Source organism: Mesoplodon bidens (genome assembly GCF_964165515.1).
Source record: "Mesoplodon bidens genome assembly, chromosome: 4".
NCBI classification, from domain to species: domain Eukaryota; kingdom Metazoa; phylum Chordata; class Mammalia; order Artiodactyla; family Ziphiidae; genus Mesoplodon; species Mesoplodon bidens.
Window position 1 is genome coordinate 161,385,693 of NC_138160.1, and position 27,114 is coordinate 161,412,806.

The following is a 27,114-nucleotide window of genomic DNA, read 5'->3' on the forward strand; positions in this document are numbered from 1 at the left end:
AAAATCTATTCAAATACCACTCATACTTTGAGAAGGCCAAGGGGAAAAAAGATCGTATGGGAGAATAGAAGATTCTCTTTTTCTATTTCTCACTCTGGGGTACATACTCACTGACTAGAATAAAGGGTAGAATCACCCTCCTTATTTCAATATGTCCCTCTTTCTCTACTAAATTCACATAGTTGGTTTTGTGCCAATTAAACACACATGTGGCATGGCTTTCTCCACTCCATTATATTGCGAAAAGCTTCAAGTGTAAGACTAAGATGCAGCTGTGTATTAAGGACTAAGCCATTACATAGAAAGGGATGCAGCTCTAATTGGTGGAGTTAAAGACACTGGGTAGTGGCTGGGGCGGTGGTCTGAGCATTTCCCCTAAAATGACACCTTTGCCAATGGGTAAGAGAGACCCTGACTGCACCAATCTATCCCTTCTGGTCATGTTCCTTCATCATTTAAAAAAGAAGTAGGAAAAAGACTTCAAAGGTCTCATGGGGTAGATGCTCCCAAATTGGATTTGGAGTCGGGGGGCAAGTTAAGCTGTGTTTCCTTGTAAGACCTAGTCAGCAGCTGGGAGGGAACTGACCATGAGACTTCAGGGTTGGAAGGGGCCAGAGAGGGCGCATGTTCTAATTTTCCACCCAGCACACCAATCCATTTCCTGTATTGCATCTCTGTCACCAGGAGCTTCTTGAATTCCTTCAGTGATGGTGAGCTCACTACCACCCATAGTCATATGTTCCTTTCTGGTCAGTTCTTAAGTCTCATGCCGAGACCAAACCTGTGCCCCTTTTGGTCTGAGTTTTGTTTTCATGTGCCATGTAAGACATGTTTATTCACTGTCCCACCTAAATCATTCAGTCATTCACTTGACAAGCATGTTCCTGAGCTCCTTTTACATACCAGACCATGCCATGTCCTGGGAATATAGAGATGATTAAGATGTGTTTTCTGCCTCCCAGAAGCTTGTTTTATAGCAGGAAGTTATCTTCAGGAAGGCTCCAACCACCTCAGTTGCAATTGAAGAAACATGTAGAGAGGTGTGATGTGACTTATTCTAAGTCACACACCTAGTAATTGGACTAAAGCACACATTTAATTTAATCTAACCATGCATAAGTTTTTAACAATGTTATTTCTTTATACTGAGCTTTGAGCCAATAGAGTTCTGGGAGTTTTGTTGTTCTTCTTCTTGAAAATTCCTGCTAAATCTGAGTATTTCCTTCTGATGCCTTCAGCACTGAGAACAGAGACTTCTCAGGGCTGAGTCGAAAGAGAGTAAGACATCTTTCTTGAGGATGGTCCCAGTTGTGGTCCTGATGCCCTGGGTCACCTTGAATAAGCACTTGCCCTCCTTGAGCTTCTCCTTGTTCCCTCCTCTGTTAACAGAGCACATTGGACTGGGTGGTAGCGGGTGACAGTCCCTCCCAGCTCTGGGAGTCCCCCCAGTGCGCCCCTTGTGAGCTTCAGGCCTGTTAGGACAGGGTTGTTGCCTTGGTTAAGGAGCTTTGCCTCCTCTGCCCCAATATCTGGGACCTGTCAGGCCCTAAGAGAATATGCTGCATGCTCTAATCACTGTGTGAACAGGAAGAAGTGGAAAGAGGGGCTCGAGGAGCCAGGAGAGTGGGCAGCAGAACCCAGGCCTGACCCGGCAGCTTCTGCTGAGACCACTCTCCGCCCCAGGTGCTCTGGGTACAACTTGGGCTCTGATCTGAGCTGTAATATCTCATCTGTATGAGATGTTAGACTTCAGGTTATATCTCACCCTTTCCAGCTTTATAATATCCAGGACCATTCTGCTATTAGAAGCAGAAGTGGAAGACCCCAGTCTTTTTCCCTCTATCCCTCCCTACCTCTTTCTTTCTTTGATTCCCTCCCTCGCTCCCTCCCCTCCTCCCTCCCTCCCTCCCCTCCTCCCTCCCTCCCCTCCTCCCTCCCTCCCTCCCTCCCTTCCTTCCTTCCTCCTTTCTTCAGTAATATCTAGCAGGCCCTTTGAATCTGTTTTGCTGCCATTTTGTTTTCCATTGAGAAGTTTGGTGAGGGGATAGGGGTGCTGTGCTTCCAGAAGGTTGAAGAAGAGGAGGCCATGTGCTTGGAAGCTGTGTCAGTTAGAAAGGTGTGTGGCTGCGTGAAACAGAAACTGAAGCACAGTGGCTTAACCAAATAGGGGCTTGTCTTTCTCAAGTGATAAGAAATCTAGAGTTACGCACTCGAGGCTGGTGAGCTGCTAAAGGAAGTCATCAAGAACTCAGGCCCCCCCCAGCCAATGGAAACCGCTGGTGGCTTCTGTCCTAATGGTTACAAGATGGCTACTCCATCTCCAGGCATCACATCTGCATTCCAGGCAGGAGGAAGGGGGGAAGGGCAAAGAATAAAAAATGCAGAAGTGCATGGGGAATGCATTCCCCCTTATTTTCGGGGAGATTTTCCCAAAAGCTTTATCCAGTTAGACTTCAGGTTATATCTCACTGGCTGCAACAGAGTCCCGTGACCTTGGCCGTATGCAAGGGAGTCTAGGGTGTTAAGTATTTTGAACTGGACACATTTACTGCCCTGAACAAAATCCAGGTCCCATCAGTAAGGGAGAAAGAAAGTGGATATTGGGTAGGCAAGCAGCAGCACCTGCCACATTGCCTCTCCAGGTGGGGTCCAATTCTCCGCTTTCCTTTCTCTCGTGTCCCTCTTGAGGACACACTCAGCGTATAAGCATACTCCTGCAAGGCCACAAGTCTAACTCCAAGTCATTGTACAAGTAACCCAGAGTTTCCAGACTTTGCTAAAGGCCTTTCTCTTTCCTAATATCCTCTGCCTCTATGTCTCCAGCCATGCTCACACGCTCACCTTCTCCTTCACATGCTTCCTGAAATTCCCTCAGCTTATGTCCTTGACTCAGCAGAACAGAAACTGCCCAGTTCTCAGCATCCATCCCTCTGGCAACTCCCAGGAAGCCCTCCACTCATCATGCCACATTCTGAACAAGAGTCTTGGTATCCTCCCTGAGAAGGAGGTGGCTTTGGAGGGAGGGGATGCCATGGCTCAGTGATGCAAAAAAAAAAAAAAAGAAGTTAAGAATTTTGACCAAAAGCCTGATTGTCTCAGGACTCTTGGCAAACTCCCTCCCCAACCCTGCCGCAGGGTCTGATATGTGAGCTGGGTCGGACGCTGCTCCTAAGAGCTGGAGCAGACGAGGCCAGAAGCACAGTGCTAAGATGCCCCAGGCCCTGTGCTTAAAAGGAAGCTTGCCCAGCTCATCTCAGAAGGCAGCCAACAACCTGCCAGGCAGCTCCCAGCCCAGAGCAGAAGTAGAAACAAAGACACTAACATCCAAGAGACAGCCAGACCCCAGCTGCTCCCTCCCCCGGGACAGAAATTACTCACCTAACCTCCATTTATCACTCACAAAATGTATGTCAGGCACTGAGCCCAGCACAGGACATACGTCATCTCATTCAATCCTCACAACCCCTGAAACGGGGCTATTAATATTATTATGCTTCCCATTATACAGATAAGGAAACTGAGGCTTAGAGAGACTAAGCATCTGTCCTAAATCAGACAGCTGCTAAGGGAAGGAACCAAGATTCCAAACCAGGCTGTCTGACTCCAGAGCTCTCACTCTAACCACTGGGCTTCTGGCCTCAATTAGAATGTTATGGAGGCCCCTTCTTTGCCTCGGCATTGGTTCTATGGAGAGTGTGCCCCCCTCTTTTCTTCCTCCTCCCTTTCAGGTGCCTTCTTCTCTCACCACCTGCCCCCAGCACAGGCCACTGGGACCCTCAAAGGGCTTGGACATGATAAGAGTGAAGCTTGCAGGAAGAAAATAGACAATGGATACCATAGAGCAGGGTCCCAGCGCCAGCTCCGTCACCTACAAGCTGGAATCCCCTTACATCCCTGGGCCACAGCTTTCTCACTAAAATGGGAACGATGCTGGTAGTTTCTACATCACAGGGTTGATGTGAGGATTAATCAAGATGCTGTAAGGAGAGGCCCAAAGTCAGTTCTTCACAAATATGAGTTTCTTTCTCCTTCCCCCTCTTGGTTCCCTCTGGACAGCCTCTTTATTGCATCCTTACATCTAGAGAATTCTACTAATAACCCTGGTGAAAGAGGCAGTTGGGGTGTGATGATGTCCTAAGGGCACAGATTCCTTCTCCAGCCTGGCTTCTCATCACTGCTCCATACCGCTGCTGAGAGGGGCCCTGAAGTCTGGGGTGAGAGTCTAAGAAAGATGTCATGACATGGCCAAGTTCAGCCCACAGAACAAGTCCTGTGTGGCCCCACACATTTGGCTCTCATAGTGTTTGCTGTTTGCTTCAGTTAAAATTATTTGTCAATGTTTAGAACTCAGGACATTTCATATAAGATCCCGGTTTCGGGATTCCCTTTGAAAAAGATCTGGCAACACCAGGCCCACAGGCTTTTATGCACCATCTAGAAGCTGCCCGCTTTGGATGGGTGAGTGGGGCGTACTCTGCAGTTTGCTGCAGTCCCCACTCTTCCCTATTGTTTCATACCATACTCCACTCACCAGGCCCAGAACCCTTTCCTGTGGGTTGTAACCTACTGCTGTCTTCATTTCAGAACCTGGCAGAGAATGACATCCAGAAGTTCCCTAAACTCCGGGTGCCGTAAGTACACCCCCTCTTTCCTTGGGTAGAATGGGGAGTAGTCCAGGGGGAGCTGAGTCAGTTATCTACCACTGTTGGTTTGAAATAGGAAAATGAGGATGAAGGGTGAAGGCAAGGACAGGGTATAGGGAAGAGAAGTTACAAGATGACTTGAGAAAAAGAAATAACAGGTCTAGCCCAGCTGGTATATTGGCTGCTCTTACCAAAGATAAGTCCGACTCTGGACCACGTTTTCATTTTCTCTCTTCCCAGTGGGGTGGGTTGGCCTTTGAAAATAGCACTAGAATCAATGATCTGAGATTTCATCATGGTGTCATCACCAACGCAGTCATTGCTCAAGTTTTCTGGACCTCAGTAAAATGAGAGAGTTGGACCCGATGAAGGATGGCAATGAATTTCCTTTTGTCTCTCAGTACTGACTGCTTGGAATGGCTGTCACAGGCATCGTGTTGAGAAGAATTCTGGGGAAAGGGGGGCCATTTCTTATGTGTGACATGGGTGCTAAAACGGAAAGCTGCAGTGTGTCTACTGTACCATGTGTTTTCTGTCCCTCTAGGAGGACCCCTACACGTAAATGCTTATAGGAGCCGACGGCTGATAGAAATGGGTGAAATGGGTCAGGTTGAAAAATACAAAGCCCTATCATTTTTCCACCTTTGAATAAAGCATGGATATGGAGAACTATTTCTCCACTGTAAGAAAAATAGTAGCACGATTATGATGATAAAAGAGGTCATCAGCACAAAGCCTCATTATTGGCGAATAACAGGGAGTGGTGGAGACTGTAGCAAATTGGAATCATAGTCTCCATCCAAAAGGAGCAGCAGCTACTCAGCTCCAGTCAACATAGACCCAGTGATGCCCAGTCTTCAAACTTAAAGTAGCAAGAAATATCCGTTTTATGCAATGTATCTCAATTTTTAAATGTTGCTCAAATATTTTCAAATATTGTAAATGCCAAAGTGAACATATCTCTGGGCTACATTTTGTCTGGGGGCCATCAGTTTGAGATCTCTACTCTAGACATCGTCTGAGGTCCTTTCTCTCGCTCTAAAAGTCTCAGAGCTCACAATGATAAAAGGGAAGTAGGTCAATGAAGTAGGAGGTTGAAAAGTCGCATGTGTAGGTAGACTGCCAGAGTATCTCAAATAAGGAAAATATGACTCTCCGGTTTCCCTCATCAGGAAGGGTGAAGAAGAAGAAAGGAATAAGGATTTGCCTTTGGTGCCACCTAGCTCCAGGGGCAACTATTGTTGAAGAATCCTTGTTCTTCTCTAGAGTTTTTTCTAGCAACAAATGGCTATTTAAATCTAAATTAAATTAAAAATTCAGTTCCTCAGAGGCACTAGCCACATTTCAAGGGCTCAAAAGCCAGATATAGTGGTGACTACTATATTGGAGAGTACAGATGTAGAACATTTCTGTAACTACAGAAATGTGATGCTCTAGAAAAAGACCATAGTTCCATGTAAAGGAGAGACCTTAACGTACAGGAGTGAGAATTAGTGGCTGGTGGGCCAGAGTCAGCCTGCAGCCATGTTAAGTTTGGTTCACACAGAGTTTTAAAATCAAGAAATGGCATTAGGAAAGACTTTGGGGAAGAAGGGAACTTAACTTGGATCTTGAAATGCATTAGGTGTGATCAGATGAAAAATGGTTAAAGGACATTCTAGAAACGGGGACTATATTGCGAAGGCCTGGCACCCGTGCATTTACTGGAACTGCAAGTAGGTCAGAGCAGCTGTGGCGTATACATGGGGAAGTAAAAAGTAAAAAGACCACAGTGACTGGTCACAATTCTGAAGGATGCTTTGAGCCGTTCTAAGGAGTCTGAGAGTTTTGGTGAAGTGAGTTCACCAGGGAGAACACTAGGTAAAACCTGCATCTTGACTCTTCCCGGGGCATGTAAAAGATGATCCAGAGGAGGGCTCAGCTGGAGGCATGGAACCCAGTTAGGAGATGACGGCTATGATCCCACGATGAGATGGGAGCTTCTCCTAGGCTGTGGCTATGAAGATGCTGGAAGGAGGGGATTTAATCAGAGCAGTAGAAGAAAAGAGATGAGGCAGGCACTTTTAACTGGGAAGATCCTTTTTCATCTTAAGGCTGAGCTCAGCTGACATCTGTATGTTTGAGAGCCAGGAGAAGGAGGTGGCGTGAGAAGCAACTGCTAGTTACTGCAGAAGAACGATTCTAAACACTCACATTGGTGAGGTAGAGGTGTGGGATATTTCTTCAGTTATTTGAAAACTTAAACAACTCGGCCTGCAGTAAAATCCCCCTCTGATGTCCTTGAATGTGTGCCCCAGACAAGCTATGGGGTCTGCCCACGGAACACGAAGGGTGAACGTGGGGAGTGATGGGGAAGGCATCTGGGGAAGGTCTGGGCTGCCCTGATTAGGTGACTCTGATAGTGACCGTCCCTGGCATAAATGTATAATAAATACCAATTCCATCTCTACTTCTGTGAGCTCTGTGCCCGGGATGAGTCCTAGACCACCCTCAGTTTCCAAGTCTATAAAAGGAAGGAATGGGTTACATGAACTGCATGGGCTCATTCTTTTAAAGGATATTATTTAAGATCTGAACAGGCAGACAGGAGAGCTTAGTGAGTAAAATGCAGGCTCTGAGGTCAGACAACTTGAGACTAAATTTTTCCATTCACTAGCTGTGAGTCTGTGGACAATCATCTGAGTTCCCTGAGCCTCAGCTTCCTCATCTGTAAAATGGGGACAATAGTAGAACATATCTCAAAGGGCCAGTGGGAAAGTTAGAGGAAATAATGGGGAAATAATATGTACTGAAGATGTGTTAGCTATTCTAACCATTTTATGCAAAATCCCAATGAGCACAATTTCAGATGTTTACTAATTATTTTATCCTGCTGACTGGGGAGGGTGGGCTTTGGAGCAAGGGAGATCCAGGTTCTAAGGCGGGCTCTGCCTCCTACCAGCTGTGGGACTCAGCCAAGTTGCTTCAACACACTGAGCCTGTGTTTCCTCATCGATAGACGAGAAAAGAAGGAACTCTCAGGGAACGGTGTATATGAAGGAGACAGCCCACATAAGTTGCCTGGCGCCGTCCAGTGCTTATTTGTTCCATTCCCTTGTACACAGGTTCGTTGGCCCTGGATCATTACCCTAAAGGGTTATAGAAAAGAAATTGTGTTTAGGTACAGCAGACCAAAACAAGATTACACTCCTCTGAATACCTCCATTTCCTTCCCAGATGCTTAAAAAGTCAGTACTAAATAGATTTTGTAAGCAGGCAGGTTACAGGCAAGGAAGCATTCTCTGTCTGAAGATATAGTCACTCTCTCAGGACATAGTTTCTCCCACAGACATCAAGGACAATGTAATGGAGGAGGGTTTTAAAATCAAGCAATGTTAACTTCCTTTTAGAGGCCCTAGCCTAACACCAATGGTATAGCTGAGCGTGCTCTGGTTAAATCGATAGAACACGTGATAAAATCTGCTGATGGGGCTTCCCTGGTGGCGCAGTGGTTGAGAGTCCACCTGCCGATGCAGAGGACGCGGGTTCGTGCCCCGGTCTGGGAAGATCCCACATGCCGCAGAGCGGCTGGGCCCATGAGCCATGGCCGCTAAGCCTGCGTGTCCGGAGCCTGTGCTCTGCAACGGGAGAGGCCACAACAGTGAGAGGCCCGCGTGCCGCAAAAAAAAAAACATCTGCTGATGACCATTTGGAGGTTTTTTTTTAAATGCTATAAGTTTTATATTTAAAATAATATAGTGTAACTTAAAAAATAAGGAGAGAGCAGCAATGCGGTGGTGGTGTAGGCAGCAGATAGGCATTGGATGATTCTGTTTATAACATGAATGCACACTGTACCCATTTACCGATAGTGAAGTTAGGCTGGGAAAAGCTAAGATCCAATCAGAGAGGTAATGCAGTCATGCCTGTTGATTTGTCTGTCTTCTGATAAGGCTGTCGGTCTCCTAACCTCAGGGACAGCCTCCTGTCTCATCTACTCAGTGCCTACCTAACATAGAAAGACAGCAGATGATGTGGGGGGAAGGATGGAGGAGGGCCCCAGGGCTGAACATGACATTCTTGTGCCCATGAAAGAATGTGCCCAGCCCCCAGCAGGATGGAGACAGTGACACGGTCCCTCTCACACACGCCTCCCCGCTCCCATTCACTGGCTACTCCCTGTCCAGCTGCCCAGTCCTCCCCATATGAAAAGTGCTTCCTCTCCACCGACTGACACTCCTCCTCCCCAGTGTGAAACCAGGACACTTGACTTCTGGCTCAGCTCCATGTAAAAACCATCATGGTAACTTTGACAAACACTTCCCCAGCACCTTGCTTTCCTTGTTGGTAAAAGTGGGGATAATTCTTCTTGGCTACTACCCAAAAGGACTGTGAAGTACAAGTAAAATAAAACTTGCAAAGCCGTCGGGCGGAGGACATGCCTGAGAAGCGGGGAGACCCTGCTGTGCCCTCAAATTCTTGTTTCCCCCTCACATGCCTGGCTCTACACGGAGGCCTGAGTCCTGAGGCCCATGTCCTGGCGTCTCCCTGGCTTCTCAGGTGACAGGACAGACCTTTGGGAGGTTTGGCTCTTGGTTCAAGGAGGCTGACTTTTTTTTTTTTTACCATCTTTATTGGAGTGTAATTGCTTTACATTGTTGTGTTAGTAGCTGCTGTACAACGCAGTGAATCAGCTATACGTATACATATATCCTCATATCTCCTCCCTCTTGCGTCTCCCTCCCACTCTCCCTATCCCACCCCTCTAGGTGGTCACAAAGCACCGAGCTGATCTCCCTGTGCTATGCGGCTGCTTCCCACTAGCTCTCTATTTTACATTTGGTGGTGTATATATGTCCATGCCACTCTCTCACTTTGGCTGACTTTTAAGGGAGGAGTTTTGTTCCTTTAAAGAAGGGTGACACGCAGAGTGAGAGCAAGTTTAGGACTGAGAACGTGGGCTGGGAGGCGAGCCAGGGGTCACAGAGGTGGTGCCAGAGGACAGAGAGGCTTTGAGGAGCTGGAGAGGGCAGCGTGGAGCAAACGCAGACTTCTGCCCAATTCTGGGCGTGGGAGAGACCAGCGTGCCCCTGAAACAGAGTCAGGGGAGCAACTCCCCGCCTCCCCCAAAGCCCCCGGCCTCGTGGGAGACAGGGGAAGCTCATCTAAAGCTCAGGCTATGCAAGCTTTGCTAATAAATGCATTTAAGTTGTGTGCTGGTACGTGTGACAACACAGGCAACAAAAATAGAGTGTTCGTGAAATAACATCGACTCTTACTGTGTCTCTGATAGTTTCTATCTGCTCTGTTTCCTTCCTCTCTCCCTCCTTCCTCCCTGACTTCCTTTCTGCCTGCCTGTCTTTCTTTCATAGCTTCCTTCTTACTTCTGTGTGACCAGCAAAGTTGACCTCAAGACCCACTTCAAGACCCTCTACCCACAGCTGGTGAAGTACAGGGACCATTGAAAGGGAGCCCCAGGTCTCCTGGGAGAATCCTACAGGGACCACGTCAAGACAGACCGAGCCCCCGTGTTCTGCTCCTGCTGCCCTACCCCGCTCCCCCTCCTCTTCCTCCGTCTCCTTTTCCTTGTCCTCCTCCTCCAGTTTTTTTGCTTTTAAAAAACAATTCCAGGGGCTTCCCTGGTGGCGCAGTGGTTGAGAGTCCGCCTGCCGATGCAGGGGACACGGGTTCGTGCCCCGGTCCGGGAAGATCCCACATGCCGTGGAGCGGCTGGGCCCGTGAGCCATGGCCACTGAGCCTGCGCGTCCGGAGCCTGTGCTCCACAACGGGAGAGGCCACAACAGTGAGAGGCCCGTGTACCGCAAAAAAAAAAAAAAAAACAATTCCAAGAATACCAGAATGACAGGAGTGATTTCACAACCTTTGCAGACGGTAGGAATCACCCATGTCACCAGGGTGCTTGTGTTACTGCCATACCCCACGCGCACCCCGAGGCATCTCTCCTGGAGGCTCCGATGGGTTAAGTCACCAGTGGGCTCAGTGTCTGTAACATGTAATCTCTATGGTCAGGCCGGTCAGGGATTCTCTAAGTAGGGCCAACCCTCTTGTTTTGCTGATGAGGAGGAATTCAGGCCAAGGGGGTGGGAGGCAAATGCCTTGCCTGAGGTCACACTGCCCTTGGGCAGGATGCTGCAGTCAAACTCAGCAAGGACCCACCATCCCACCCTCCGTACCTTCTAACATCACCAGAAGAGGCCTTCAACTGAGAAGTCAAAGACCGGCCCCCATCACACAGCAAGCTAAGGGCTGCAACAGGACTGCAACCCGACTGCAACCCAGACAGGATTCTGTCTCCTGCCATGGCCTGACTTCCTGTGGAAAATTTCGCTCCACTTCTGGGGCTAAAACAGACGAAGCAGAGAGAACTGTGTCTACCAGCTGCTCAGGCCCCTCTGCCTTTCTCTCTGGTGCTGAGTGTGGCCTGGGGTTTGTGGGGAAGAGGGGGAATGAGTCACCTCTGGCCACTCACTGTCACTTGGTCCTCTGGGGATGTGGGAGTCGGGGACAACCTTGAAGGTTTGCATACAGAGGTGGCAACAACCTCCTGCTCTGTCCAGCAGCACCGCTACCCTCTGCACTCACCCCCAGCAGTGGTCCCAGCTGGCTGGGAAGGTTGCCCTGAGGCCCCCCAAAGCAGGAGGCCCTGGGCGCCCGTGTTTGCTGCAGGCTGGGCTGCCAGCCCCTCTCTGGCTCTGCTTGCTCTCAGCTCTGTGCTGCTTCTCTGTGTGTTCTGTGGTTTGACATTTCCTTCCTTCACCAGTTAGGAGCCCAGCAGCTTCCAGCCTGGCTGTTGAAGATACCAGTAAGCAGAGGAGCTGCAGAGAGCAGGAGGTCTTTTCAGGATCAAAGCAGCTGTGTGAGCCCTTCAGGGCCTCCCCTTCCCCAACTCCCCAACCGCCCCCCCCAACATTCTGCAGGGACGTGCTGCTCAGCATCCCCCAGTTCAGGTCTTGCTGAAAAGTCACCTCCTCTCAGAGGCTTGCTCATTTTCGATTGCAACCACACCCCACCTATGCACTCCTTCCCCCCTCACCCAGCCAGCGCCTCTGCTGCATGTGTGTACACACAGCTCTCACCTAGAATTTCACTTCCTTAAATGTTCGTCGTTTATTGTCTGTCTCTCTCCGCTAGCAAGTAAGCTCCTCGAGAGCAGGGATCTCTGTTTTGTTCACTGAGGCACCTTGAGCCCCAGCAGAACTCCTGGCACGTAGAAGCCCTTGAGTGCGTGCTGTTGAATGAAGGTGTGACTGAATGGGGATGGCTGCTGCAGCCATCACAGACGCACCTGGCCAGGGTGTGGGACACCGCAGGTCAGAGGAGCTCTTGTCAAGAGTTATGCATCAAGCAGCTGATTCCTCCAGGTCTCGGAGATGGTTTGAAGATTCTTAGAAGTTAGATATCACTACAGGGATGCCAAACCCAGAGTCAGGGGACCTCAGCCCCGGGGAATACTAATGCAATAAAATACGCAGTGGTCATATCCAGATCATAAGGCTGCAGGATTTCAGAGGAAGAGGAGCCAGGTGTGAGCTGACCAGTCTCCACAGAGGGGCTCTGAGCTAGACCAAGGCCCCAGCAGAGAGCTTCCTGAGCAGGGACTGGTAGGGGGATGGAGGTGACAAGTTCTTCAGGAAGCGAGAAGCAGAGGCCCCACGGGGAGGGGACTGGCTGGAGGCCAAAGGAACAGGCTGGCCGATACTGGCCCAGGTACCTGAGGTCACACAGATCAGGGAACTTCAGGGCTCAGTGGGAGGAAGTTTGGGGCAGCAGGGAGATGATTGTTTTGTCACTTCCCCTGTCCCTTTATCTTGTAGGATTCTCAGTAAGTTAAGTCAAGAAATCAACAAGAATGAAGAGAGAAGGAGCATTTTCACACGCAAGTGAGTGGGGCAGCGGAGGGCCTGGTGTCACTTTAATGAAATGCATGGAATTTTCAAACCCAAGTCTAACTTTAAATGGGAGTCACGGGACTGGTTTTGCCCCCATTTCTGATCTGCAGTGATCCTTCAGTCCTGGGGTCCCCCCTCTCTGCCCTGCATCCTACCCTGTGTCTGGGACATCAGGGGAACTTCCCCTAGAGAGTCAGACAGTCACAAGCTCCCAGTTGTACCACCAACATGGCTTTGGTGGTTTCCAGAATTTTCGGGTAGGCTGGCCCTGGTTTCAGAGCAACAAGGACAGCGGTCCTGGGTGGTGAGACATACCCTCCCCCGGGGGGCTCCCCTTGCAGGGCTGGACTGAGGAAAGAAGGAGATCTCGCTGAGTCAGGAGGGCCATTAATGCAATGCTGTTTGTCTTTACAGACCCCAAGTCCAGCGGTTTCCTGAGGAAACAGGTAAAGGTCTCAGGGGTGAGAGCAAGGGCTTTAGGAGGTGACAGGCGCTTTGGTTCTTCTGTCTGCTGGTCCAGATTGAGGCGGGGAGAGAGGTCACTATGCCGGGGCACCTGGCTATGGCCCCTTTTCAGCTGGGACCTTCTGCAGAGACACAGTGAGGGACTCTGTGGGGTGCATGGAATGACCCTGGCCGGGCTTTGAACTGAGCACCTAAGCAGAGCCAGCCCTCCTGCTTCTGAGTCTTTAAAGCAATTATTCAGTTGTTAAATTGCACATCCTGTTAAAATGCAGATTCCTGGGTCCCACTCAGTCCTGCTGAGTCAGAAGCTCTAGGGATAGGGCCCAGGGTATCTGCATATTTTAAAGCACTCTCAAGTGACTTTTATGCATGTGAAAGGTTAAGAACCACTGCCTCTGTCTGGCAGAATGAGCCCCTCAAGTAGAAATTCTAGAGCTGATACTGGATTGTTAACCCCCAGGTATGTAGCATGAAGGCTTGGAATGGGGCAGTGGTGGGGAAGGATCCTGGAGTGGGGAGCGGCTCTGACTTTCCTTCTTGCGGCTTCTTTTGGTACCGATGCTGGTGTTATCCTCTTCCACAGGAAGCCATGAAGAAGACAATGGAGGCTGGTCATCCTTTGTGAGTATGGGGTGGGCCGTTCTTCCACCTTACAGCTGTTTCCAGAGTGCCTTTGTCATAAGGAACCAGCATGATGCTGAAAGGAGCGAAGCCCTGATAGAGCCACCCAGGAGTCAGATGATGTGCTCTGTGAAGGCCAGAGCCTTCTAGTAACTTTCTGGCTTTGCGATCCATGGGGTCTCTGGCCTCACCTACTCCCCTCTGCCCTTGTAGCACGAGAGCAGCTGTAGACGACACCTGAATGAATGGGCTTGGTTTTGTGCCACCAGCCCTTCACTGACAAACAACAGACGGTGGGCTGGACTTGGCCACGGGCTGTGGGGTGCTGACCACGCCTTTATCCACTGTGCACACCTCCACAGCAGGGCCCTCCCCCAAACCCCTCCTCCACATGGTCTACACTAAAGTAGATTTAAAGTAGCCTTTCTCATAGGCTTAAGTCCCCACCGGTGACCCAGAGGGAAAGGGAGTTCAGAATTAACTATCAGCCCTGGAAAGATCTCAGGGGTGGGCCGACCCAACTGGGTTTTATATTTGAGGGGTCATGATGACGCCTTTGAGAGTCTGATGAATTCTGCACATCTTGTCCCCAGGAAACTGCATATGTAGTCACCACGCTTGAAGCCAGACTCAGGCTAAGAACTCCATTACGGCTCGTAGCCCAGTCTGCTCATTTTATAGATGAAGCAGCTGAGCCCGCTGGAGAACGTGACTTATGTAGAGCCACACGTCTAGTTAGAGGCAGGCCAAGGACCCAGGTCGCCCACCCTCCGTCCAGTGATCTTTCTGGTAAGCGGCTGCCTCTAGTGCCTTTAGGAAGCAGGCACTAAACATCCCTTGTCCTGCTGGGATTCTGGTAAAAGAAAGCATTGAATTTCAAAAAAAAAAAAAAGTGCTAGCTAAGTCTGTGTTTTCTACATGAGAACAAACGAATTTGACTGTTCCAAAGGGAAAATAGACCAGTTTCCCCGCAAATGTTTACATTTTTAGGCAGAAGCTGCATCTTTGCCGCTGCTTGCCACTCAGTCCCTCCCATGAGCTCAGCCTGAGGCTAGCCACCTCCATCTTCTCTGTAAACAGGGAGTCTCCACTAGCCACTGGCTACAACATTTGGGGTTCCATGAAGAGCCCAGCACTGCACAGGGCACTGGGAGGTGGTGGAGATGAAGAACCCAATTCTATGAGCATTTTATAGCTTAGATAACACATACACGGGGCAGAATATGATTAGGAACAAAACACACATAGAAATATTCAAGCCAAATCACTGGGAGAAAATAATTTTTCTAGAAGCAGAGAGGAAAAGTCTATTGTTGAGAAGGGCTTATGGGGTAAAGGCCTGGTGGAAAGTCAGGAGCCACAGGGCTGGGGTGTGCAGGCTGAGAGATTGCAGGGAGCCCCTGTAGGTCTAGGCGGCAGTCGGCAAGGGCTGCAGAGGCGCTGAGGCCGTGGTTCTGAAGTCCCTCCCGTTCATCAGGGGCTCCATCCTCTGTTCTCAAGTTATAGGAACACTGATGGCAGGATGAAGTCTGTTTTTGGAGTTCAGGAAGGTACTCAACCTCGTCTTCCAATATTAGAAATATACATATTCCGCAAGTCAAAAAACTAACACATGCCTCTTTCACTTGAGCACCTTAGACAGGCTTCCTTAAGACACCTAGGAAGGTTGTCAGGATTTCTAGGTTCTCGGCGCGCACCTTTCCTTGCCAAGTTGCAACCTCCTGTTGCTTCTTTCCACTCTGCCCTTGACTTTAGAGAAATGCCCTGGGCTCATTTAGGACCCACTTGACCTTGACCTGAGAGTGATAAGCCAGTCATTGCTTGGCAGCTGATGGTGCCACTTCTGCCTGGGAAATCATTACTGTAACTGTCCACTTTCATTGGTTGCTTCAAAGGCAATCACCCAGCCCCTAGGGCTTAATTTCCCTGAGACCCACAGAGAAGCATATGTAAAATACAATAAATAATTTAAAATTTAGGAACAGTCTCTTCCAAGAGAGCAGCTTCACACTCGGTGTCAGATGTCACGAATAATAAGCTGTTGTTTTTATACACTCAGCTCTCAGCAAAGGGACTAGCCCAGCCCTGACTATCCCCTCTCAGGCACAATTTAACCTGCCTTCTAGTTAACAGGCTTTGGTTATCTGGTTTCCCCATTAGGGAAGAAAGTTTTGAGCATAGGCACCCTAAGAACAGAACTGACAATTAACTAGGGGCATCACAAGCACTCCTGATGTTTAGTCTTCCTCTTGGCAAGGTTTGGAGTCAAAAACGTGTTGACTCGAAGGAGCAGGCTCTCCCATCCCTCTGTTCCTGTATCCTCCTCATTTGTTCTGCTTTTCTCTGTTATGCAAAAAAAACGTAGAGAAAAATGCACTTGCCTAGTGGTCTGAAGACCTTGACGGGGGATCCCAAGTCTACATCTTGCTGGCCCTGTGATTTTGTACTCCCTGAGCTCAGTATCCTCATGTGTAGTGGGAGGGCCATGCTAGTGTTGACTGCCCCCAAGAGAGGACCACTGTGAGGCTTGGCAGAGAGAGAGAGTAGATGCGGACACGCCTACTGCCAAGGGACCTCTACACACCGCGTTGTCCCCATCACTGTGTTGGCAGGACGATGACTATGAAAGTCCCGATGATGATCAGTGTGGGGAGGATGACGGTGACTATGAGTCCCCCAATGAAGAAGAAGAGGCTCCCACGGAAGATGACGCCGATTATGAGCCGCCACCCTCCAATGATGAGGAGGCTTTGCAGAACTCCATCCTGCCTGCCAAGCCTTTCTCCAGCCCCAGCCCCATGTACATAGGTAAGGGCCCTGGCAGCCCAGCCCCCAGCCCCCACCGATGTATGGGAGGAGGCCAACGCCCATGTAGCAGAAAGCTTGGCATGCTGATGCCAGCTAACCAGCTGTGTGGCTTTGGGCAAGTGACTCCACCTCTCTGGGCCTCAATTTCCTCATCTTTGAAATAGACAATAACAATACAGACCACATAGGTTCGCTGTGAGGATCCATAATATTTATGATTTGCAGACAAATATTTATGATTGCAGACACATCATTGCTGATGGTGGATGATATTGAACTGCCAGTTAAGGGTATTTGGAAGTAATAGCTTATTTTGAGTGTGACTTTGGTACTCAAGAGGACTTTCCTGCTCCTCCCCATCTTTGACCAATTCATGATTAGGTGGCACCACTACCCACAGACTGTCCGAGTAAATATAACAATATTGAATGTGGTTTGGCCATAACTTTAAAATCTTTAAACAGCATTCAAGATTTTCATTGTCTGTCTGCTCCTGTCAGCCCATTTCTCCCTCATTCATTTATTCATTCAGCCATTCAACAAAAATTATTGGTCTTCGATTATGAGCCAGGCATCATTCTAAATGCTGAAATTCAAAATCATCTGGAAAGAAGACACAGCCCTTGCCTCACAGGGCTCACACTCTAGCAGTGGTGGTAACAGAAAGTAGGCACATACACACTTGCATAATATCAAGGAGTGAGCTAGAAAGTTTATGATCCATATCACAAAAATTAATACCACTAATCCTTTAGGCTGTATAACACTTGGCAATTTTAAAGCCCTTTCACGCTTTGTCGACATTAAATTTTGTGTTTTGAAGCACCCTGCATGATACAGGCAACAATGATCAAGCCTGTTTCATATATAGGGAAATTAAGACCCTGAGAAGAAACAGGTAACTAAGTCGCTGAGTGCCTCATACATACCAGTTATGAGCACACAGAATGAACGAGATGGTAGACAGTCCTCACCCTAAAGAATTCATAGTCCAGGCAACATCAAACAAATGAGTCGCAAAATGACTTAATTAAACCATGATATATACTCAGGAAGACAAGCGCGGGAGATGAGGCTGGGACATATGCCTGATCTAGACTTGCTTCCCTGAGGATATGATTTAATCAGAAACTTAAAGGGTGAACAGGAGTTGGCTAAGTGAGCATAGATGTGGGAAGGAAAGAGCGTTCTAAGCAGTAGAAATGGCCGTGCAAAAGCCCTGAGGCTGAAAGGAGCATGACAGGTCAGAGGAGCTGTCAGATGGCCAGAGTGGGTGCATTGGTATGAGATTAGACCAGGCTTGCTGGGTTCTGAGCCCCATTCTCTGCGGAAGAGTGTTGCTTCCCCAGGATTGGGACTACGGTGAGGCAAAATAGGCACCCAGGGCACAAAATGTAAGAATGATGTCGCTTCCTCACAGTCCTGGCCTGGTCTTTCCCTGTCAAAGGGATGGAACACTGCCAGACTATCAACCTGGCCTGGGGACACTTCTGTGATGACCAGAAGAATGTGAGTTTTTGTTAAGAGTCTGTGGTTTGGTTACAGGAGTCCGTGACTGGCTCCTCCCTTTAAGAAAGGAGGAAGTGGGAGCGGGGAGGACAACCCAGAGCATTTGTGAGGGGAAGGAAGGGGACCTAGAACAGGTTCCTCATACGCCACGACCGTGGATTTCACCTTGCCCCAGGCAGCTGGGTGTGCCTGAGTGTAAGTGTCTCTGTGTGTGTCTGCGTGTGCATGTGTGTACATATGCATATGGGCATTTGTGTGTCTGTACATGTTTACTTCTGTACAATTTTGTCTGAAAACACACCCTCTTAGTACTGGCTGAGTTAATTACTTAAGAGGCCTTTTTTCATGCCTTCATCAACAAAACCTCTGATGAATACCTGTTCCCCAGAGGTCAGGTGACTGTTGCTCCGAAGTATAAGAGTAAGACAAACTGGGCAGGTACAGAGAAGGCAAGGGGCCAAGGACTCCCCACCCTGTACGACTCAGGTGTGGACACATCCCTGCCAAGCTGGCTGGGGCTGGCCTTGGTGCTGGGGGGAGTCTGTGGGATCCAGCGATGCAGAGATGCCCCCAGCCGGCGCTGGATGGGTTCCTGCAGAGCCCTGGGTGTGGCCCACACTAGCCTAGATGTAGCATTTCTCCTTTCATTTTAATGCCTTTGCATTTCCACAGACCGGCCCCACTCCGGGAAAGTGCAGCAGCCGCCCGTGCCCCCGCAGAGGCCGATGGCCGCCATCCCTCCTTTGCCCTCCGGTGGCCGGGCTCACTCGGTAGGCTCCATACTTTCTGTTATGCCACTTTGTGTCCACTCGATGATTTCCTCTGCAGAGAGAAAAAACTATAGACATCTTTATCCAATTCTAGCCAGTAAGAAAAAGTTATATGTAGGCCAGGAAAATGCATTCCCAAGTACTCACAGTGGGCTTTTTGGAGGATGAAATACTAGTGATTTTTATACACATCATAATGCTTTTATCATCGGTATTTTCTCTTTACCATAAACAATATAAGCTATTTGTATGATAAAAAGTCTCCTTCTAGTATTCATTGTGCTATTTTTTCTGACTTTTGAAATAAGTGAAAACTGTAAAATAAACTAATGGCACCTACTAGTATTTGGGTCCCCAGCTTTCCCTCCTGCAAAAAGACTTGCGCCACCTGCTGGCCAACATCTGAAATTCCACGGACAAAAGGTTTGAGACCAAAACGTGCAATGCCATGAACCCAGGGAGAGAGAGGCAGCAAACTCCTTTTCCTCTTTCTTCAAGCTTACAGTCTCAGATCCCGTGGTTCTGCTTAACTAACAGGCACACCTAGTTTTATTGCATTTTGCTTTATTGCATTTCACAGGTACGGCATTTTTTTTACAAATTGAAGATTTGTGGCAACTCTGCCGTGTCAGATGATGGTTAGCATTTTTAGCAATATTTTAAAAGTAAGATATGCACATTGTTTTATTAGACATAATGGTATCACACACTTAATAGACTTCAGTATAGTGTAAATGTAACTTTTATATTCAGTGGGCAATAAAAAATTTGTGTGACTAGTGTTAATGAAAATTCAATTAACAATCGAACTAAGAAGAAAAAAAGAGAATTTTATTTGAGCCAAACTGAGGATTATAACCTGAGAGACAGACTCTCAGAAGCTCTGAGAACTGCTCCACTGGTCAGGAGCTAGAGATTCAGTTTCATACATTTTTGAGACAAAGAATCATGTATCATATTGACAGGTTAGTATTAAACACAAAGTTCATCAGAGATGTTTTGGTCAGGGGTGTACCTACAGAGTGAGCCTTTAGGTCAGTGTGACTCCCTGACAGGATGAGAAAGAAATACTAACCTTCAAAGTCACAATGGTGGTTTCAGAAGAAAGGTAACATTTTTCTCGAAGTGTGTTTATATCCTCCTGCCTTGAGGAGGTCTGGTTAATGTATCATACAAATGCACATTGCACATTAGGAAAGGCCCATCACCAATGGGGGCATATGATATGTGTTTCAGTTCTGACTTAGTTTGATTGTCCTGTCATAGAGAAATTTATGATTTTTCCTCATCACTAGGCTTCTTTTGATTTTTGCTTTATTGTGGTGGTCTGGAACCGAACCCACAATATCTCCGAGGTAGGCTTGTATCCAGAGAGGCCCGGAGAAGTTCAGGATCAGAAGTCAATAGTTGGAAATGTGCTCTCTTCACAAAGGACCAGAACACTTTGGCAGCTGTGGTGAATGCTAAGTGTCAGGGCTAGAAGGAGGGAGAGGACATATTTTCCCCAAAGCTCAAAATCCAGATCACACCACAGTTGGGACACCTCATCTAAGAACGGATGGCTTCCTCCTGCTTTTGCAGTTTTATTACAAAGGGGGCTCATGGAGCTGAATTTATCTACACATGCATTTTGCTCTTGAAATCTGTAGCGCTTCACCTCACTCTTGGGATGCAGAATTCATTCATTCAATCTACAGACATTTATTGAGCTGCAGTGCCCAGCAGTGTTCTAGCTGCTGGGAATAGAGTGTGAACAAGACAAATAAGATCCCTGCTTTCATAAAATTTTTATTTGGGTTAGGGGTAGATGGATGATAAACAAGTATAGAGATGTATAAACAAGGTAATTTGAGTAGTAACGTGTGGTTAGGGAGACAGAAGACCAGGGAACATGATGGTAGGTGGGGAGGTGACATTGAGCTAGACAGGATGAGCCAGTTGTGGCGAGAGTTGGGAAAACAACGTCCCAGGCAGAGGAAAACACAAGTACAGAGATGCCAAAGAGTGCATAAGCTTGAGATTTTGCAGGAACTGCAGGAAGATACTTATGGTGAGAGTTCGGTGGGCACTGGAGAGAGGAGCGTACAAAGGTGTTGGACGGGTGGGGAGGGGGCAGCTCAGGCAGAGCTTTGCAGGCCATGGTGAGTTTTAGTTTTGTTCCTAATGTGATAGGAGCAACTAAAAACCTTGGCAGGGGAGTGACATGCAGAAAACACTCTCACAGTGTGTGGAACAGGGAGCTCAGTTCAGGTGAGAGATGGACAGGTATATGTGTGAGTGGAACATGGGGATGGAGAAAAGTGAACAGCTTCACACCTATTTAGGGGGATAAAGCCCTCAGGGCTTGCTGATGGGTTGGAAATACTTCCTAATACGTGGATATCTTTTAAAGCAGCCACTACCGCCACCCCAGCCCAACCACGAAGAGCCTGGCAGAAGCAGGAACCACAAAACAGCAAAGCGTAAGTATAGGGGCTGCCCTTTCTTGCCCACCAGTCCACCCACACCCCTCCCCCAGCCAACTGCTCTCTTCTTTGAACTGACTTCAGTGTTTCCCTTTCAGTCCCTGCTCCTTCCATAGACAGAAGCACGAAACCGCCCCTAGATCGTTCCTTAGCTCCGTTTGACAGAGATCCCTTCGCACTAGGTTGGTATCTTTTATATTTGATGCATAGTAACAGTGGCCAACATTTATAGAGTGCCTCCTGCATGCTTTTCACAGAGACCATCTCGTTAACCATCCCCACAATCCTATGAAGTGGGGACTATTAGAATCATCCTCATTGTACAGATGAGGAAGCTGAGGCATGAAGAGGTAACTTACCAAATTTACTCAGCTACCAAGTGATGGGGGTGGAAACCCAGACTGAGAGAAGCCTGATGCAGAACTCCTGTCCTTAGCCCTGTGCTGGGCCTGCTTCTCCATGGGTGCCATATGTGTGCACACATCCGTCCCATGTCCTCCTGAAGGAGGATGGGGAAGCATCTGGACTAAGAGGCAAGAGGCCTGGGAGAGCTGTTGTCGGCTGCCTTGGCTGCCAACTTAGCAGCTCACTGACCATAGGGATGTTGCTTTTTCAGAGCTGTCTCCTTATTTGTAAGGTGGGTGCTCCATAATGAGAAAATACTTTATAAAACTCTAAGGTGCTATTCAAATGTCAGAGTTGTCTTTTGTTGTATGGGTGGTTGACCAAACTGTAGGTATACTACAGTTCTTTCCTCCAGAGTTGGCCCAGAGTATTCTTGGATTGCAGTTACCTCTACGTAAAGCTATTTTTAATCCAATTCTAAAACTGAGCTACTATTTATTGAGCACCTACTATGGGTCAAGTGCTTTACCTACCACAAATAAGTTACAGTTGTCTCTCAGTATACGTAGGGGGGAATCCCTGGATCCAGGATCCCTGTGGATATCAAAATCCAAGGATACTCAAGTCTCTTATATAAAAATGGTGCCGTATTTGCATATAACTTACGTACATCCTCCCGTGGACTTTAGATCATCTCTAGATTACTTATAATACCTAATACAATATAAATGCTAAGTAAATAGCTGTAAATGCAACATAAATACATGTACATAGTTGCCAGTGCATGGCAAATTCAAGTGTTGCTTTTTAGAACTTTCTGGAATTATTTTTCCAAATATTGTTGATCTGAGGTTGGTTGATTCATGGGTGTGGAACCCATGGATATGGAGAGTTACCTCTACATTATCTCTAGTCCTCACCCCAGCCCAACAAAGAGGGAGTATTATCATCCTCACTTTGCAGATGATAAAGCTGAGGTTCCGAGAGGTTGAATAAATTTCCCAAATTTACATAATTAGGGAATTGCAGGATTTGAACCCAAGTGTTTCCGACTTCACAGTGGGTGCCCTTTTCCACCACATAATGCTGCAGTGGGAGACACTGGATTTTCCTTGCTGTGGACTAGGGAGTTCTGGGCAAGGAGCCCTGGGCCTTGAGGGATAAGGAGCCTGGAACCCCTGGCCCACCCCAGACCTTCCTTAGCTTCCCGGTGAGCAAGGCATTTAGCCTTTGTGGCCTCAGTTTCCTCTTTTGTTGGCAAAACAACTTTCAGTTCTTGGATTTGATGCCACTGCTTGCTGCTGTTTCTCTGAACTATATCACAACGCTGCCGACTCATGCAAAGCTATGTTGGCTATCTGAGTTTAAAATGGCCTGCTGCAGAGGGCTGGACAAATTACGTGAAAATGAAGACTGAGAGATTCGACTTCAGACTCCAGCCCTGCTTACTACCATGAGTCAAAGCATCAGAAAAATGGAGCACTGATGTCAAAACCTTCAGGGTCACTTCCTAAACAAAAGTTACCCTTTTAAAATATTTTTATTTTTATTTATTATTTTTTTTAAAGACACCTTTTCTTGACAGTACCAGCTCTACCCTTGAATTACTCCCTTATCCCTGATGTTTTGGGAGAATTAACCTCTTACAATGCTGAGACTCTTATCGGGAGACTCCTAACATGCCCAGGGAATATGCATAAATCAGCAGATGTTTTTAAAAGAAAACCTATTCATTATAATGATATAATTTATATCATTATATCTAATGATATAAATTTAAGTTTTCTAGGTACCCCTCTGAAGTAGGGTTTCCACCTCAAACCAAAATTTTATAAATAATGAACATTTTTTATACCATCCAACTCTCTCCCACTAGGCAGTGAGCTCTTCACAGTGGAACAAGATTCTTAGGGCTTATCATGGGCCAGGGATGTATTCAGTCTTTAGGGAATAAATCGTGTTGCAAAAATGCAACTCCAGATGGATGTATCACCATTCACCTTAGGGCGTTAACTGAGCTGGGGTTGGAGGGAGGGGAAGAAAGAGAAGCTATCTAACAATTGTCAGCACCCATGGGTCATTGCCTGGCCCTGCATATAAATTGTCACCTGATCCTTATAACAAATCTATGAAGTTTTAAACTATAATTCTTATAGCAAACCTATAATTCCCATTTTACTGGTGAGGAAATTGAAACTCAAAGACTTTAACTAGCTCAAAATCATTCAGGATTTGCTTCTAAACCTGGTTGAATCCAATTAATTAATGCTTTTATTACATTGAAGGCATAGGGTATCTACTCAAGGGGACTTCAGACAGAATAAAAAAAATACATTGCTTTGAATAACTTTGCAATGCAGAGTTCTCAGGTAGGCCTAGTATTTCTTCAGGGAGCCTGCATGTAATCTGTTCCAAGAGAAAAGTAAAAGGAAAAAAGGAAGGAAGGAAAGAAGGAAGGACGGGGAGAGGGGGAGAGAGAGAGAAAGAGAGAGAGGGGAAAAGAAAAGAAAAGGAAAGGAAAGGAAAGGAAAGGAAAGGAAAGGAAAGGAAAGGAAAGGAAAGGAAAGGAAAGGAAGGGAAAGGAAAGGAAGGGAAAGGAAAGGAAAGGAAAGGAAGGAAGGAAGAAAGAAAAACAAAAACCAAAACAAAATGATTTGCAGCCCACCAGGAGAATCTCCTGAAACCCTGTACCCCAAGTTAAAAAATTTTCCAGAAACTAAGTGTAATACCTTACATAATGGCAAATGTACCAGAGGACTGAAGGAAAATTAACCCCTCCACGGCAAATGGGTTTATTTCAGATATGAAAATAAACTTAGGCTGTACAAAGAAGTTCTGGACAAATGAAAGAGGCATAAAATCTCAAGAGGGCATTAATCCTTTTCATCATCAGTTATATTAAAAAAAAAATTGGAAAGAAGCACAGAACCCACAGTACTGTTTGTATGTACACAACACTGTGTGACCCTTGGGTAAAGTCATTTAATTTGTCTGAGCCTCTAAAATTAGGTGCTCTGTAAGGGACACCTCCAGGTCCAAAGTCTATGATTCCTCAATGCTAAAACCTAAACAGCCCTCCAAGGGGCTCCGATTCAGGTTCATCAAACAATGTTTTAATGCTTAGCTTTTAAACTCAAGGCTTACCTGCTGTTTGTCACTTACAGGAAAGAAACCAGCGATTTCTGACAAGGTAAGCTTTCTCCTTGTTTTGTTTCATTTGTTTTCGTTTTTGTTCTGTTTTGTACCTTGTCTTTATCCTGTGGAAAGTGCTGAGGACACTCACACATCTTCCCTCCTGCCTTGCAGCTCTCCTCCCCAGCAGGAAGGTGAGTGGTTCTGGACACCTGCGTGAGGGTATGTGGCACGTGTTGTAAGACTATAGTTTGTTTCCCACACATCCTTTCTCTCAACTCTGCAGGCCTCTTGGGGAGCATTTACCCAAGATACAAAAGCCCCCATTGCCACCAGCCATGGAAAGGCACGACAGAAGCAGCCCCCTGCCAGGGAAGAAGCCACCTGTGCCAAAGTAATTGTCATCTTTCGCTTGAGCTTGTCGTGCAGAGGGGGTGACGTGAGCTCCTGCCTTGTAGAAATAGCTCTGCATAGGGACCCAAGACCATGGTGTTCCCAGGTGGGAGTGGGCTCATTTTGCTGCTGGGGCTTGAGGAGTGTTCAGGCTTCTCAGGTTGGATGTAGAGTGCCTGGGTCACTTGGAAGGACGTGGCCATCTAGCACAGAGAGGCGTAGAGAGATGCTTCCTTGGGAGCACAGGAATGACTGCCATTTGTGGAGAACTTCTCCTCAACCAGTCAGATTTTTGGTTGCATTTTCCTTCCATCACAAGGTGTAGGAACTATACCTACCACTCTGTATTTCCATATAGGCAGCAGAGAGGAAATCCCTGTGGGAAGTTTTAGGTCACTGTTAGTGTCTTCCTCACTGCTCAACCACGTTTTATGGTGACAGAATACCAAAGTCAGTTCTAATATTTCTAACTTTACTATACAGTCTTTTGGGGCCTATTTAGCCAATGGCACAAACATATCTGGGGTCGGGCCCAACTCTGCTCCGTACTAAAGACAAAAGCAAAGCTCCCGTTGACCTCACCTGTGCAGTCAGGATTCATAACTATGGCCCTTGCTTGGCCAGTGTGAGGACTAAATCACGGCCAGGGTCAGGGTGCATCAATAAAACCTCAGTAACTGAGTTAATATTTTAATGGAATATTCTAAAAAATCAAAGTGAATGTCAAAAATATCATAATGAACAAAATATCAAAGTTTTAAATAAACGCAGGATGTGAGGACGTGAGGCATCCGACAGGAGGCGTTCAACAAATCGTCCTCCTCGTGTCCCTCTCTCTAAGGAGAACATGAAGCCAGCCCAGGCAGACAATTGCCCACCACAGCCTAAGGCCGCTGTCATCAAATCTGTTTGACCAGCTCGTGCATCAGGGAAAAGTCCCAAAGCAGCAGCATTTCCCAATTATCTTCACTTCACAAGAAGGGTGAGCCCCAAGATGGCTGTTTTAAAATATCAGCAAAGGAGAATGTTTCCTAAAATGTTTTTATTTGCTTGGAGAAACATCTACTCAGTGAAATTTAATAGCTACTAAGAGTTAGTTTGTTGATTAAACATTTTTTTCTTTAATGTAATGATTTGCAGCAGTAGCTAAACAGAATAAAGTTTGTCTAGCTCAGCTCACAATGATGACAGAACATTCAGTCACCAAACCTCCCTCTCCCTTGCTTTTCTGCTGGTGATTTTGCTTCCCATTTTATCACGGCTCATGGGTTTCATTTCTCGTTATTAGATTAAGTGAAACTATCTATATTCTTTGAAAGTATTTATGCTCAGTTCTTTTCCTTTGCCCTGATTCATTTCAGGCATGGATGGGGATCAGACAGAAGAGAGAATGTAAGTACACAATGTCATGTGGTGAATGCTTGGCACAGGGAAACCGGTGTAGGCTCTGAGGAGGTCGAGGCTACCTCTGCTCTGAGGCCTGCACACAGTAGGCTCCTGAATACCGCTGCCTGGTGGGGCCTCCATCTTTCCCTCCTGCCCACCATGCTGCATTGCTTAACTCCTATCCCTCTGAAGGTTCCTAGGGAGGATGGGTTAGTCTCAGCCCTATTACCAGGTGGTAATTAGCGACATGAAGGGGAAGTAGGTAGAAGGGAGAAGAAAGGGAGAGTCTGGGCCTCACAGCAAAGTTTTCTAGGCCTCTGTTTTCCCCTTTAATACCTCCATGGCCTAAGAAAGAGGGGAAACAGCATTTACTGAATGCCTACTACTATGCACATGTTACCAACCTAGCTACTTTGGACAAGCTGTTTGCCTGGGACTTGCCCAGTTTTAGCAATGAAAGTCTCACATCCCAGGAACCCCATCAGTTTCAGGCAAACAAGGACCAGGACAGTTGGTCATCCCAGATTTACATATGCTTTGCATTTAATGTCCCTGTGAACAGTCACCGTTTCTCTTTCACTAAGAGGAAATGGAAGCTTAGAGGAGTAAGATACTCACTGTAAGTTGCACAGCTAGTAAATAGCCAGGATCGAAATCCAGGTCTGTCTGATTTCCTCTATACCGTAAG

General features: G+C 47.2%; 1 protein-coding gene across 1 annotated transcript in view; it reads left to right on the forward strand.

Moving 5' to 3' along the window:
- The window catches only part of LCP2 (lymphocyte cytosolic protein 2), a 44,142-nt gene that overhangs the window by 4,613 nt on the left and 12,415 nt on the right, over positions 1–27,114 (forward strand). Inside the window, exons 3-14 of the mRNA XM_081232338.1 lie at positions 4,585–4,631; positions 12,458–12,523; positions 12,947–12,978; positions 13,581–13,618; positions 16,231–16,426; positions 18,608–18,705; positions 21,101–21,167; positions 21,269–21,352; positions 24,680–24,705; positions 24,822–24,841; positions 24,934–25,041; positions 26,402–26,453. Of these exons, the coding sequence (XP_081088464.1) occupies positions 4,585–4,631; positions 12,458–12,523; positions 12,947–12,978; positions 13,581–13,618; positions 16,231–16,426; positions 18,608–18,705; positions 21,101–21,167; positions 21,269–21,352; positions 24,680–24,705; positions 24,822–24,841; positions 24,934–25,041; positions 26,402–26,453 (834 nt within the window). The remainder of the gene's footprint in view (positions 1–4,584; positions 4,632–12,457; positions 12,524–12,946; positions 12,979–13,580; positions 13,619–16,230; positions 16,427–18,607; positions 18,706–21,100; positions 21,168–21,268; positions 21,353–24,679; positions 24,706–24,821; positions 24,842–24,933; positions 25,042–26,401; positions 26,454–27,114) is intronic.